At 41.1% G+C, this 15491-nt stretch overlaps 1 protein-coding gene across 1 annotated transcript; it reads left to right on the forward strand.

The window, feature by feature from the left end:
- Positions 1 to 967: 967 nt before the first annotated feature.
- puraa (purine-rich element binding protein Aa) lies at positions 968 to 8390 on the forward strand. The gene is made up of 2 exons (XM_030360484.1): positions 968 to 1196; positions 4092 to 8390. The coding sequence occupies exon 2, from the start codon at positions 4159 to 4161 to the stop codon at positions 5011 to 5013; it is 855 nt and encodes a 284-aa protein (XP_030216344.1). The 5' UTR covers positions 968 to 1196; positions 4092 to 4158; the 3' UTR covers positions 5014 to 8390.
- Positions 8391 to 15491: the final 7101 nt, after the last annotated feature.

Below are 15491 nucleotides of genomic sequence, written 5' to 3' on the forward strand. Positions count from 1 at the left end.
GTGTTTGCAGGACTTAAATGTTGAGCTATAAAGAGATATATTGTATTGCTGTTTAACAGTAGGACTAGTCGGTTTAATTTGGACAGCTTTTATTCTATTACATCATTGGAAATACAATCTACAGGTAATTGAACGCGAGCACAATGTTCGCTGAAGGCATGCACAAATGGCGACACCTGTTGGCCAGATAGCCAATATTTGTATACTTTGTCGAGTTCAGAGATGTTGAACATGAGGTTATTGCCGCATTCATGCCCCAAACACACTGAAAACACAGTTAATGCTCGCTGGACAAGGTTAGCATTTTTCAATGGCAAAAGAGGAGTTTTAGATGGGTAATAATAGGCGAGAATAACTTCTAAATATAATCTGAAATCTGAAAAATCAGGATATAGACCGCATGACTGTTCTTGTAGTTTATTTTATAGGCATGTGCATATTTAAATAATTATTGAAGAATACTTTGAGTTTCGCCTACACCAACATATTTTGGAAGCCCTTATTTCAGCATAGGCTAGAGGAAAGACCTCTGCCGTTAAAGACGTTTTGGAAAACGTCCGCTTGTACCCCACCCAACGGCCCCCAGGACAATCGAAAGAAGAAAAACCCGGGTTGAACTATTGTCCACCTCACAATGGGTCAGTGTTGCTTGCCTGTTGTATCCTGCTAAAAGCCTGACAGTTTCTAACCGCGACACTGGGGGGCGCTCGTCTGCGGACTAGGGTGACGCTGCGTGTTGACATCAGAAGTGAAACGTGCGCCGTTGAACTTGTGTGTCCTTCTCGGTGGTGTAATAAGAGTGGCTGGAGAGCAAAGGGTCCGAACGTACAGTGGGCGGTGACTCACTCCAGCACAAACCAATCAGTGATGAGGACTTGCAGTGGGAGATACCTATCTCCTTCTCGGGTAAGCGCTCACTGCTACCAGCGCGTCTCCAATTGGTCGGTGACGTGGAGAGGTGCGGCCAGTGTACGTCCGGGCGCTTGGATCTGACACTCACCAGGATACCCTCTCTCGATGCCACGAAACCGTTCTTCTTTCGATCCATTTTGTTAAACAATCAGCGCGACACTGTCGTTGACAGTCGACCTACGACAATATTCACCTTTTTCTTTGTGCATTTTCCCACCTCGTGGCCGGGTGACGCCGAGGCTGCAGGGGCTTTCTGTGTGCAGAAAACAAAAAAAGCAGGGAAGGTACTGTTATGCATTCTTGCTTTACAGGAGAGATGGTGCTATTCTCTATATGCTTTGTGTTTCCACGCATCCCCGATGCAATGTCGAGGTTATTTAGCCAATGGACCGAGTTTATGGAAGCTTAATGGTGTTGTAGAGGAGCGCCAAAGCGACTGTCACGTTGGAGCTACAGTGAGGGAGCGGTGTAGGCCTGAAGCTAGACTTCATCACGTCGCCTCCTCGCTGCTGGGCCAAACTTTAGACCCAAATCTCGCCGGCGCTCTTAAGGTGCGCTCTTCGGAGAGATGGGAAATGTTGCCAGTTTGAAAATCTGGCGTTATCTGGCAACATTGGAGAATCAGTTTGTTTCAAATTGTTCCAGTGATCTTGAATGGCAGTTCATCGACTAATCGGATTTCACTGTAAACCAACGTCGTTTGTCTAGCCCATGTACAATTATATGCATAATTAATTATATAAATAAAATGTTGCAAGTAAGTTGGGCTTGGTCAAAACATTGATCAGTTTATAACATATTATTCACAATTAGGCCTATTACATGAATATCACAATAGATATGCGCTAGAATTTTTTTCTTTGCTTTGCTTTGATTGAAGCCATTGGGATCCCGCAGTCTATTCTTGATTAAAAAAAAAAAGGCCTAACACAAAAACACACACAGTTATCCCCCTAACCTGTAAATTATAATAAAAAAAACATAAACAAACCATTTTTTTTACATTGGCAGTAGGCCTAGTTTAGTCTAAAGTTAAAACACACCGACAAATGTGTCTGACAGACGAGACGAGAGCCAATCCACCCAGTACGCCTGATAGTGGGCTAATTGGCTGCGTCACATTGGTTTTATAGTATTAGCCTATATAGGATTCGTCAGTGCGCCTCTTACAATAGCCCCAATTAACTGAATAAAACAATGTCTGGAAACAGGGTAGATGAATCACAGAATAAAGGAGCTTTGTAGACGTAAACAGCCACAGGTTGTTTTTGTTATTTTCCAGAAATACTGAGGTAAGACAGAGTTGTGAAGTGATTACTGACACTGTTATCATGATGCAGAGCACCGACCAACAGTCAGGGCTTCAATTATTCAAGATAAAATAAAAATCAACCTAGGGTCTTTAGGCATAATTAAACGAATTATCCCTAAATAAATAAAAATAATACCGTGAAAGGAAGCATTCTAATGCCTCTGCAACGGAACCGATAAGTCTTCCCCATAGTCCTGTTTTACTTAAGGGAAATAAAACTCATATAGCCATTAAAGTCATTCCTGAACTGTTATTTAACGTCCCATCGCCTCTTATTTTGATCTAAGAAATTGTGATTCGTCGAGGAAAGTGTAGGCCTATATTTTCGGCTCTACGTGTCTGTCTGAAGCTGTCGTTTGCGTTGAATTATTCTGAAGACGGTAGGCTACAAACTATTGTTATGAAATAAGAAAATATTCCTTTCTTGATCCGTAATTTTGTTTTACTTAAATTAAGTTAAGTAACAATGGAACCGACAATTAAAGGCTATGGGCTATAGTTAAACATTACTTTTGGCGTCTTTCCTTCAAGTGTACACCAATAATAATATATAATAGGCCTATGTATATCAAATGTTTTTGTCTCTAATACAGAGGGGACGATTGCCGTAGGCCGCTGTCTGCTATTTCCGAAGAGTCAACTTGGTTTAAAGTAAAGATTTCCATGCCTCAAGACTCAATAAAGAAAACAAAATAATGCATTTCAAGTGATCATAGTCTAGAAATATTCCTCTCAAAAATATATCTGTTTTGAATGTTGAAGGTATGGATCAGCGGGAAACTCATGATCACAGGGAAAAAATAAAAATAGGCCTGTCGAATAAAACACAGGATCCCAAATTATCCTATAGTGCGCCTGCGCCAAACGGTCTAATTCGACTGTTACAACTTTTATATATTTTTTCACAAGATGTATAAAAGTTCAACAATAATAAATAGTTGTTCTCCAAAGGAATAGGATTATTCGACAGTGCTCAACCTGTTATCTGTCAAACAATAATGACGGTTTTCTGTTTTTGAAGATAACTTCCCTATAGGCTATGTCATGCCATGTCGGCGTTTGGCCGTTCGACAAACACTAAAGCATCCAAAGAGACACTTTTATGGGCCTAAACGCTGTTTGCAAGATTTAGAGGCAAACCGATTCTGTGGTCAGCAAAGAAATCGTGCTAATTAACCTGAAGGCTGAGACCTTTAAACAAGTGACGGGAGGAAAATAACTGTGGGATGCAATGTGTTTAGATAGGACTTTATGACTTTTTACACCAAAAGTTAACAAAAATTTTATCATTCAGGAGTCCCAGAAAGGGATTGGATGACTAGTCTAATTAAATAAATTATCTGAATAATTATCTGAACGTTTCAAATATTTGATTTTCCTCGTATCACAACCGAGTCATATTAGCCTAAACATATCCCCAAAGGTTTTTCTGTTTATTTAGATCATGAAATATGAAAACTGCATGTTAGATTCGATTTGGTTTAATCAATAAACAAAAAAAAGATATAGGACTATTAAAAAATAATGCAAAAGTAGACAATATTTAAATTAAATTAGACAAACGAACAGAAAACACGATTGGATGCAAGTCCAATTTTTTTTTCTTTCAAAGTAGTTGTTTGAACAATCATCTAAGAATCTATTAGTCTATAATTTATTCAAATGTATAGTCTAAACCAAAACTCTGGCTTGGTTGGTTAAAAACTTGTAAAAAATAACAAACACCCTGTCGTTTTTAAGCATTCTCCTATTTACTACCAAACCTAAATAAAGATCAAGCCGTTTTCTTGGTCATGAAATGTTTTTAAATCCCTTCTCTATTGTGGGAATAATGTGTCCCATGTATTCATGTTGGGTTTGTGTTCAGATATCGCGAGAGTTTGGCGTAGCTGGCGGTGGGTTGCAGCAGACAGAGGGAGAAGGCAGGCAGCATCATGGCGGACAGAGACAGTGGAAGTGAGCAGGGTGGAGCGGCAGCGGGCCCGGGCATCGGTTCCATGCACCTAGCGACCGGAGGGGCGGGCTCGGCGTCTGGACTGCAGCATGAGACACAAGAGCTGGCGTCGAAAAGGGTTGACATACAGAACAAACGCTTCTATTTGGACGTAAAGCAGAACGCAAAAGGCCGCTTCTTAAAGATAGCAGAAGTCGGGGCCGGAGGAAACAAGAGCCGCCTCACTCTCTCCATGTCCGTGGCGGTCGAGTTCCGCGACTACTTGGGGGACTTTATCGAACACTATGCCCAGTTGGGTCCGAGTAACCCAGATATGGTGCAAGATGAGCCCAGACGAGCACTCAAGAGTGAATTCCTGGTCCGGGAAAATCGTAAATACTACATGGATCTGAAAGAGAACCAGAGAGGACGGTTTCTGAGGATCCGACAGACCGTTAATCGGGGCCCCGGTTTGGGATCTACACAAGGCCAGACTATTGCTTTGCCAGCCCAGGGACTTATCGAGTTTCGTGACGCTTTGGCTAAACTTATTGACGATTACGGTGTGGAGGACGAGCCTGCAGAGTTGCCAGAAGGGTCATCTCTTACTGTGGACAACAAACGCTTTTTCTTCGACGTCGGATCCAATAAGTACGGGGTGTTCATGAGAGTAAGCGAGGTAAAGCCAACGTACCGTAACTCAATCACGGTGCCCTACAAAGTGTGGTCCAAATTTGGGAATACTTTTTGTAAATATGCCGAGGAGATGAAGAAGATCCAGGAGAAACAGCGGGAGAAAAGGGCATGTGAGCTGCAGCAACAAGAGATGCATGCAGATGATGGAGAAGAGGATTGATATTGATATATATATTATAAATATATAAATATATACACAGCAAAACATGCAAAAAATAATCCGAATAACAAAAGAGAAAATACTTAAACTCTACTGTATAAAGAAAGAAATGTTAAGATTTAACTGTTATGGTTTAACTCCAAGGGAGCAACGCCCACAATATAAGAAACCAACTCAAACCAACCGTTCTGACACGTTATCACCCATCGCTGGATGTTTTCCCACTTACCCACCATTAATACAGTAACAGGCTGCTAAACAAAGTAATAACATTATATTTGAACATCGTTTCCTACTTGACGACAAACTATATTGAAGTGGTTTCTTTCCCCTATTAACAGAGAACTTTTGTACAAGTCAAAGCTATTATAAAGTGTTTGCATTGTTCATTGAAATTGTTGCCGAGTTGTAAGAGAAAATAATGTCCTTTTCATGTGAGCTATTGTCTTCAGCACAAATCAGATCAAACCGAAAGTTTGTTTAAGGTTGTCATAATGAACTTGCCATCCAGATTACCTTTACCTGTGCATAGAGAAGTGTTTACACCTGATTCACATGAGGGCTAGACCTGGTTTGAAACTGGTTTAGGTGTCATGCAGTATAAAAAAAACATTTATATATCTATATCTATCTATATCTATAGATATAGATAGATATAGATAGATATATACAGGCATTTTTCATCAAATGAAAATTTGTGCTCTATCTCCTGTGCAATATGCATTGCACCAAATCCGTTTTTTTGTTGTACTGGTCAATGGACAAGAAGACATTTTCCAGAGGCATTCAAAGAGACATGAATAGTGTATCTTTTGTTTTCAATTGAAGTTGTTGCCACGCGGATGGGTTATACTATAGGCTACCGTTGTGTGTCGTCGTTATGCAATGTGTTTGTTTTTAAAGGTACTCAACATGTATTTTGATAGAGGATGTGCAGTAGCAACATGTAGCAAATGGCCTGATAGCGTATTTTAAGAAGAGCACTTAAAAGAGGACAAGCACGTAAAAATAACACGTCGGTAGTGGATTGGCTTAGGTGTGTCGTCCGAACATACGGACAAAAAACAAGCATAGCATTATTGGTCAGAAATATTAACCATGCAAAGTCACACAATCAACATAGTGCCAAGGAGTCCTATTGCTGCATGTTTAACTGCACAAAAGCTAGATCGATGTTGGTCTCCCGAATTACTGGCTCAAGAGTCCCCCTCTACGGCGAGGGTTTATCTATGTATAGTCCACTGATCTTGCATATTGAGTGAATTTTCCATTCAAAAGGCATTGTGTAGGTGTTGTGAAATAGGTTTGAAAGCATGATTGTACCTTGACATCAGACCTGTATCATCATAATATCACCTTCACACTATGAGGACGGACGCCAATTGAAAAACAGAAAATGGGCCAATGGGAGAATCGGATGTCAGAAGCAGTCGTCCAGACTCCTTTGGGTGTCAGAAACAGACGGTCCATCCCCCCTGCAATTTAAGGAGCTATGTTTTGGGAGACATACTCTGCTCAATAGTATTACTAAATTGGGTTAGCCCAGATATTTACCCTGGACATTGTGGTCCCTTGTTTTGGTCTTAATTGGAGATACTTGGGACTGTCTACAACTGGAAGTAATCCGGTTGCATCTCATAGATGTGTTAGCGGTTTTATAAACGCGCCGCCAGCTATAGCTTGGTGTTTAGACTGGCAACAATCAGATAATTTCAAGAGTTACCTCAGCATTCATTTTAAACACTTGCTCCCCCATGTTTTTTCGATTTGACTGGAAACCAGCGGACTAGACTTAAGTCCTTGACCACCCTGTTTTCTTGGGAGCCTCAGCTTTCTTTTAGTCCCCTTAAACTCTTGACCTGACTGGGGAGTGCCCTCTTCACCATGAAGACGACCTGGTGCCTTACACACATGCTTACACCCCGGCCCGGCGCTCTGGATCGCATTGGGGGCTTCTCGTTCTCATAGCTTATTCTTTTACTATCCTTAAGTACATATTCTTTTCATTTTTTAGGTGGCTCAGTCCCCTAGTGCACTATTGCACTTCTCGTGGTGCTACTTGAGTTCAACGTGGACTCTTTAGTAAAAAAGCTATAGGAGCAGAATTCTATGCTTTTCCTGCTTCCTTCCTTCCTACCTTTCTATTTTAATTCCTTTCATCCTTCCTTTCTCCTATCTTCCGACCCTTGTTACCTTCCCCATAGCCATACAGTTCCTTTCTTCATAATTCAGTTCCTTTCTCACTCCTTCAGTTCCTTCCTTCCTTCCTATCGTCTCACTTTGTTCCAGTTCTCAGAGCCATCCAGGTATCGGCCCAGAGTTAAACATGAAGGTGAGGGTCACCATAGCTGAGAGATGAGGAAGAGCAGCTAGGAGCATTTCCATAGGGGTATCGGGGACGCTTGACGGACGTGTTCAGGCCAGGGGTTCAGACCCCTCTCCGGGAGACCTCCATGATGAAATACTTTGTTGTCCGACCTGGGTACTAACAGGATAGTCGCTAAACTAATGGGGGAATAGCAAGCATGTCTTTTCATTGTTCATTTGGATTTAATTCATTTTCATTATGAATTGTTTTACCTTTGCAGCGTTATCATCCCACATTATTTGTATTTTTGGAATGTTTGTGCCCACTTTAAAAAAAAGAAAATGAATTTTTTTTTTTTTCTTCTGTGCAACATTTCATCACTGTGTGCAATATCGTATGTGCCAATGGTGGCAATATATGTATATCAATTAAATATATGATTACTATTTGAACGCATGTGGCTGAATTCCATGTTTATTTATCTGTTGGAGTTTAGCCTTTTATTTGCACTTGGAGCGCTCCGTCTGGGAGAGAACCATTGAGTTCAACAAGTTTTGGGACAGCACCATCCGCCTCAATACGCTGTTAGTATTTCAACTTGAAACAGGGCCACGTCCTCATTGGCACGTTGAGCCACCTCTGATACCTCTGTACAGGAGCCAGGGGGGAAGTGTTGGTTTATTTGGTTGTATTCACGAGATCAAGAGCCTATTCCCTCGTCTGGGTGAAGATTGAAACTCCATATACAGTGAAATTTCCTTTTTTTTTTTTTTTTAGATCTAATGTGATGGTGCTCTGGTCCATTCCTTATGAAGGAGAAAGGTGTACTGATCATCGCTGAGTGTAGCACTTTTTGCTTTTCCAGGTTTAATGAGATGCCTGACCAATACTTGTTTTAAAAAAATAATCGCTACAAAGAATGTCATTCTCTCTTATTATTTTGTCGCCTTTTTAATAGAATATATTTGATTTTACTCATTTGGTTCAAATGCATTAAATATAATTTATGTACATTTTGCAAATTTTAAAAATAAAACTAATTTGCCCATATCTGGTGGGGAAAATTGCATTAAACTTGTATGTGACTTATTTTCTTGAAAGAGCTGGGTTGTGAAGACATCGTAGGTAGAGACATTTCCCCTGGATATTCACTTCTGGGGTTTATCTGAGCTGGTAATTCGAATCTGACAAAACAAAAAAGTTAAAATAATATTAAAACTACAACCCATTTGTGTTTGAACCCTATCAGAAATACTTTTGGATCCCTCAGACAAATAATGGATCCACGTACCCACAGATAATGCCGCAATATTTTGGGCACTGTGATTAATAGGCTACCTTAAATACACTGCTGACGGGTAAACCTAGAATAATAATCACAGTATTGAAAATAGTGCCCGTTTATAATTGTAGAATGTTTGTAGAGCAAACTACAATTTAGTTATGTGGTTACTGGCACTCCTTTTAAAAGCTATATATTGGAACACACTGGCTCTCTTTGGAATGTAAATAAGAGTGTATTCCCTTCCCTTGACCAGGAGCTAGTGTCACGCTGCAAGTCAATCGAAGCGGCTTACGCAAAGCAAATAAGCAAGTAAACTCCCTTTCTAGTAGCACAACTATGAATTTCAATTTAACAACTCGTCTGAATTTGACTGAAACAGGCAATGCAAATTTACAGATATCTCGGACTCTGTGTGTCCCTTTAGTTGTGACTTAATGGGTAGGTCAAGACTTTTAAGGACCTGCAGACACCGTGTCTCGTGTCTACATCTCTTTCCCTTCCTCATGGTCTCTTTCCTCTGCTGTCTGTCTCTCTGTCCCTCCCACTCTGCTCCTGAAAATGCTTTCAAAAACAATTTCTATTCACAATGTGAATAGAAAACTATTCACATCTTATGTCACATTTATGTCAATGACGAACAACATTCTACCACCTCACTGGCCAAGTAATTGTTCCCTTTTTGTCTAGCCCCAGATTTTTTGGGATCTCTTTTTCGTGTTTTGTATAAAACGGTCCATATTCTTCCCTTGAATTGTGAACAGGTCAACACGTCTGCAACAAAGATTGGCTTTCCAGGTTGGGTTGTATTTTAAGTAAATGAGCAACAGAGAACCTGCACTTTCGTACCAAAGGATACATCATGCACCTGGCCACAGAACACAACCTCCGAAACATCACCTAAATCTTTTGGTTTAATATAAAAAAGAAATGTAGGCTACATTAATATTATTATGCATCATCATTTTATTTTAGAAAATGTGTTTCATGCTGGGTAAACATTGAACAATCTTCTTGTTTTATTTGTATTGTGGAATAAATAAATAAGTGTAACACTGGTAAATGCTAACAGCAGTCCTGAACAATTTCTTCTTCTGCACACAGAGGGGTCAACACTATACACAACATACAGTTGCATTGGTTTGAGATAAGTCAGAGACCCTATAACCATGGCATCTTTATCATTGCACCCAGGCCAAAGAAAGTCGAGGGTTTACCTGAGTAAAGGAGACCCTGTAGGTCTGCCTTACCTTCCCATTCCTCCCATTACCAAAATAAACTAAATATTTACCTGCATTCGAGAGATACTTCATGAACCACATCCAGAGGGCAAGCTCGTGGACCATGCGTCTCTGAATAAACCACGTGTTGAACATTTACCACTCTACGAGTTAAATCAAGCACGGAACAGCGATACAAGGTTTACAATTCTGTTTATCAATTAGGATACTTTTAGAAACGTTTGAAAGGCAAACGTAACCTGGCTGCAAAGGGGAACTTGAACCTACGTCACGGGCAGTGCCATCTTGTGAGGAATGTCCAACTCACGGGTGGAGGCAGTTTAGCGCCATCGTTTAGCGCCTTCGACTTCCATACATAGCGCGATCAATGGCTTGTCATCTTTTTTGGTAAAATTAGTTTAAAAATTCAGTAAAGAGGCTTATTTTTGTTGTTGAAATTCTTCCGCACAGTGGCGATCTGAAATATCTGAAAAGGCTTAACCTTAACCCTCATAGGGTGTTCGTTTTTTTGTTACACAGGAGGTGCTGCTGGGTCTGGTGGACCCATTGCATTTTAGGCCTTTTAGTTCAACATAATTTAACTTTTTTTTTAAAATACTCACCAAATGGTTACTTCAACCCAATTGCAAGTAATATAAACAACACATATGTTAAATTTGTTCCCTTTACCTTTGTTAAATCACATTTATGAATAGAGGTGCCACTCGTTTTTGTTTATTTTCGTATTAGCATGTAATAAAATAAGGAAATGCATCATAAAACAGGCATAACTGGGAAATTATCAACATCATTAGAAATTGAAACATACTCAATAACATCTGTCTGAACAGCACATTAAAGCCTTTGAACACAGCCATTATACGTATATCAGTCTATACCACACATGAGGGGCAGAGTCTCACTGTGTGTGTATTGCATATGTATTTTTTGCACTGGTTGCATGTATATTGTGTTTTATATTATTATGTATTATGTATATTGTGTATTTGTCATTTACGTTTCGGAGCTGGCTGATGCTGATCCTCCTCTTCAAACTCAGTGTCAGACTCTGAATTTTCAGAAATGTTATCCTCACTTTCTGAAACTGTTTCCTCTGCATCACCATCAAAACCCTCTGTCTCTCAGCTTGGTTCCCGCAAGACAGAGGGTGAAATGTGTGGGAATATGGGTGTAGATAGTGTTGGGTGCTCCAATGTTGCAACCTTGTGCGGGAACAGTGGGTGCACACTGTGGGTGCTCACACCAAGGGCCCATTCACCTGCTTTACTCTCCACACACACACACACACACACACACACACACACACACACACACACACACACACACACACACACACACACACACACACACACACACACACACACACACACACACACACACACAGAGGAGAAAGGGAAAATGAGGGTGCACAGAACCTATGATTTCCACACTTAAACTAGCTCCGGGTCCACTGGACCCGAACACCCTGTGTGTAATATAAATGCGATGGGGGGGTATACAGGGGGGGGTCCTTGAAAATGTTTTCTGATTTAGGTTCCTCACAGAAAATGAGCCAAAGCCAATGAATCTTAGTTCAAAAAAATAATTATTTGTATCACTTTTATAAAGCTAAAAACTGAAAACGGGTCCCACAGACCCGAACACCTTATGAGGGTTAAGTAATGTTGCTAAATTGTGTTGTGTTTATATTGCTACAAATAAAAACATAAGAACTACTAAAATAATCTTGTGTGACGCAGGATTACATGCACGTTCATCATCCTGGTGATAACGGTGCGTTCCTCAATCCTCAGACGCCAGACTTCCGACACGAAAGCCGAAGATCTTCCAGCTTTTTTGCGGCATTTCTCGGAGGCACGCCCCTTTTTCATCTTTTGGAAATCTGTAGACGCCAGCCTTTCGATTTGCACTTTTAACGTCATTACCGGTCTCGGAGCATTTTTAGCGTTCCCGTTCGTCTATGTGATTGTGTCATGAAATTGGCTAATGGTTCATTGTAAGCTACATTAACCTCTTTAGCAAACCAGCCCGAAAACAAATGACACAAGTTTACATTGTATTGCACCCACAGCAAGACCGTGCAATGCATAAATTGGTGACCGGAATAAAGTAGCAATGTAATCAAGTGTGTAAGACATTCAAATTACTTTACGGGCGAAGCCATTTTTGTGGAGAGCGTCACCACTGCTCTCGGTCTACTAACACCGGGATTTCCCCTGGACGCGTACGCGCCGCGGAACGGCTGCGTCCTCTGCCCTGAGTCCATTCCTACCGGGCGCGTAACGGCAGCGTAGCGCTGCCTTGCGAGCCAGCCGTATTCACGCGAGATCACGAGATCACGAGATACTCCTAAACCTAATGTACTCACCTTCCACTCCCAAAACTATTGCAATTAAGTGCTACGCTTTGTCCTTTCTGACATTTTCCTTATAAAAAGGATGATTTGATACATAAATGACTTCATGTTGCTGAACTTCGACAATGAGTCTCTCGTCGTCCATGTTGCCGACCCTCTGAGACCCTTTGATTGATTGACTGCTGACCTGGTGCCACTGGTCATGACGTAATAATGTTGATGTGAAGTTACATGAGCTGAGTATTGTGTTTTATTTTGAAAGTTGACCGGATGCTCTATGGCTTTTACTTTTTCACTTCCTGCCTTGCTCGATCTGCTCTGTTGAAATTGACGCGGTTTAGCAGCGGCTCGTGGCAAAAATAGAATTGGACGGAAAGATAGCGCCGCGGCGCGGCACGCCGCTCCTGGGACGCTGCTGAAACGTTCCGCGGCGCGTCCGGTGGAAATGGTCTCATTGATTAGAGTGGAAGCGATCAGCAGCGGTGACCGCGGCGCAGCAGTCTCGCGGCGCGTACGCCTCCGGTGGAATCAAGGCCTTAAAAGTTCTTCACAGCAGGGTTTTTTTTATCCGATAAAAAACAGTCCGAACTAAACCGAACTTAGTAGGATCAGTTTCAAGTTTGCATACCTTTATTTGCTTGATGCCTATCACCTATCCTTTTGCATTTATTTAGAAGAAGCACGTACAATATTGCCACCGTATAGAAGGCAAATTCCCCTTAAGGCCTAAATACACCGGCGCCGCATCGGCACGTCAAAAACTCCGCCCCCATTATTCCGGATGTACTAGCCCACACCGGCGCCGACTAGCTGCGCAGCAGCGTTCCGCGCCGTGCCACCCAACTAGTCTTCGAGACAATGTTCTATTCCCTAGCGTCGCCGCCCCTGAAAAAGTGCTTTTTAAATGCTGGCACCTCTATATCTACTCCTCACCACTGGATGTCGCCCTCTTTCGTTTGTGAGAAAACTATTCTGAGAGAATGGACGATGAGAGACTGGTCGTCGAGGTGGAAAAGTATGTTGAATTATATGACCAAAGTTCCCGTCATTATAAAGACAACACCAAAAAGGACATTGCCTGGCGAGCCATAGCTCTGGAGATTGGCTCTTCAGGTGAGAAATCAACAATGGTGGACTAAGTACCCAAACCATTAACCATAATGGGAAATAGACGAAATCAAGTCACATATAATCACACCATGTAGGTAGAAACCAGATTACTTGTAATATATATATTTTTATTTAAGGCAAGGCAACTTCATTGATATAGCACTTTTCATGCATGAAGCAGACTCAAAGTGCTTCACATAGAAACATTCTCATACAATAAAATAGATAAGTAAAAGAAAACACAGGCAAATCTCAAAAATGCATGTCATGTATTAACTGTCTCTCTGGTATCAGATCATGTATTAACTGTCTCTCTGGATTTAAGGAAAAATAACATTAAGTGTCTCGAGCACTCAATTAAAATACACTGGCTACTGAATCCAGCACATCAATAACATCACTGTATTTATCCCGAGGGATAAAAAAAAGTGTATATATATACATGCAAAAGAGTATCAGAGAGGGATAATAACTAGATTATAGGTCATCATATAGGCTGCATCATATGGTTCTGCCATTGCACACTTAGTGGCGAATTGAAATATTGGCGTGCCTCTCAGGATCTGCACGGAGCTCCTGGACCAGATTGTGGCATACCCCCTGTTCTTGTCTCTGTTCATTGATGGGGTGCACCCAAACCCTTTGTCTTCTCCTTGCCCACCTACAGCGCAGGATAAGAAGGGCAGCCCCCCTCTGTCTGGCAACAGTTATTTGTTCTGTTGAAATAAAAAAAGCTCAATAAAATGTAAAAGAGCTTGCTCAATTAAAATCGATGACTACTGACTGCATACATGTAAATGTGTGGCTATGTTAAGGCTATATAGATGGATAGATAGATAGATACTGTATTGGTCCCAATGGGGATCAATAAAGCCATCCAGGAGCTCAATACAATAAATACACACAATAACAATTGGCCTTAAAAGGTGACTGCACTATATACTAAAAAGGCTTAATAGAAGGTCTTGCAGTTATTGAGATTGTTGATGCAGTAGATGAATAATTGCAAAATATAAAATAAATAAGAAATGACAGTAAATAAAACGATAAAGTGCCCTACAAACTAAGTTGATCTGATGCTTGAAAACATACTTTCACTGCGCAAATTATACATTTTTCAAATTATTCAGCCAAAAGGATGGAAAATAAGTAAACTAGGCTACAATAGGCTACTCACCCATTGCGTTCCGTCTCTTTGCTGCGGTTGATTGACAGGCGACTTCCTGATTTTATACTGCAGCGCCGCCGTCGCGCTGCCTCCTGTTGGTGCTAGGGGCGTGCTTTTGACGCGCGTAAAATGCGCGCCGCTGCGCTGCGGCGCCGGTGTATTTAGGCCTTTATCTAGAGCTGGTTTAACAGTTCATTTAAAATTGAGCAAAGTCATGCCAACAGACGTTTCAACGTCAATCAATAGTAAGGTATGTGATATGATGGTTGATTCATTTATATTGAGTAAAATGTTCATGTTCCACCATGTTCACGCGCTCACTACTCACTAGTAAACAATGCGTCACCAACTGGGCAACTCTGTTATCAAAATTTGGCCCGAGTTGCCGAACGGATGTAGAATCATAACGGTGTCATGAGGTGTTGTTCACGCGAACTTTCCGACGTCGCAAAAATGTTTTCCCCATAATTACCAGCGATGTGAACGCACCATACATCATTAAGTAATGACGTCACAACTCAATGAAATCACAACGTAACGTCATATAGGAACAACAACAAACGACCCGAATGTAGCAACTTCCCCTGAAAGTTAGCAGGATCAACACACTGACCCTTGCCCGATATCATCAAGCTTTGTGTTACAAATGGAAAAGGTTCGCCAGCGCATGAAGGAAAGTGGTCCATTACGGTGTGTTGGTTTTGTGAGCTACTGAAGTTTACATCAAAAGTAGGCTACCTAACCTTCCCATATGATTGTGTAATAATATACCTACATCCATCTAGACAGAGGCTAGGATGAAACTGTGTTTCTTAACCATTGCCGTCCTTTTTAACTTTCTTACTATTGTCAGTGTAGTATTTTGTCTTACATTATTCAATTTCATTAGATTTAGATTACTTTTTACTTTTAATGCCGTTTCACACCAGAGGCCGCTAGATGGCGGTGTTCACTTAGTAATTCTACCAATAAACATAAAGATAGTCCAGTCTATGCTTCTACAACAGCGAACA

Source organism: Gadus morhua, chromosome 7, assembly GCF_902167405.1.
Source record: "Gadus morhua chromosome 7, gadMor3.0, whole genome shotgun sequence".
Classification (NCBI taxonomy): domain Eukaryota; kingdom Metazoa; phylum Chordata; class Actinopteri; order Gadiformes; family Gadidae; genus Gadus; species Gadus morhua.

Excerpts from the sequence above, each read along its gene's own strand:
- puraa (XM_030360484.1), top strand. The coding sequence starts at position 4,159 with ATGGCGGACAGAGACAGTGGAAGTGAGCAGGGTGGAGCGGCAGCGGGC.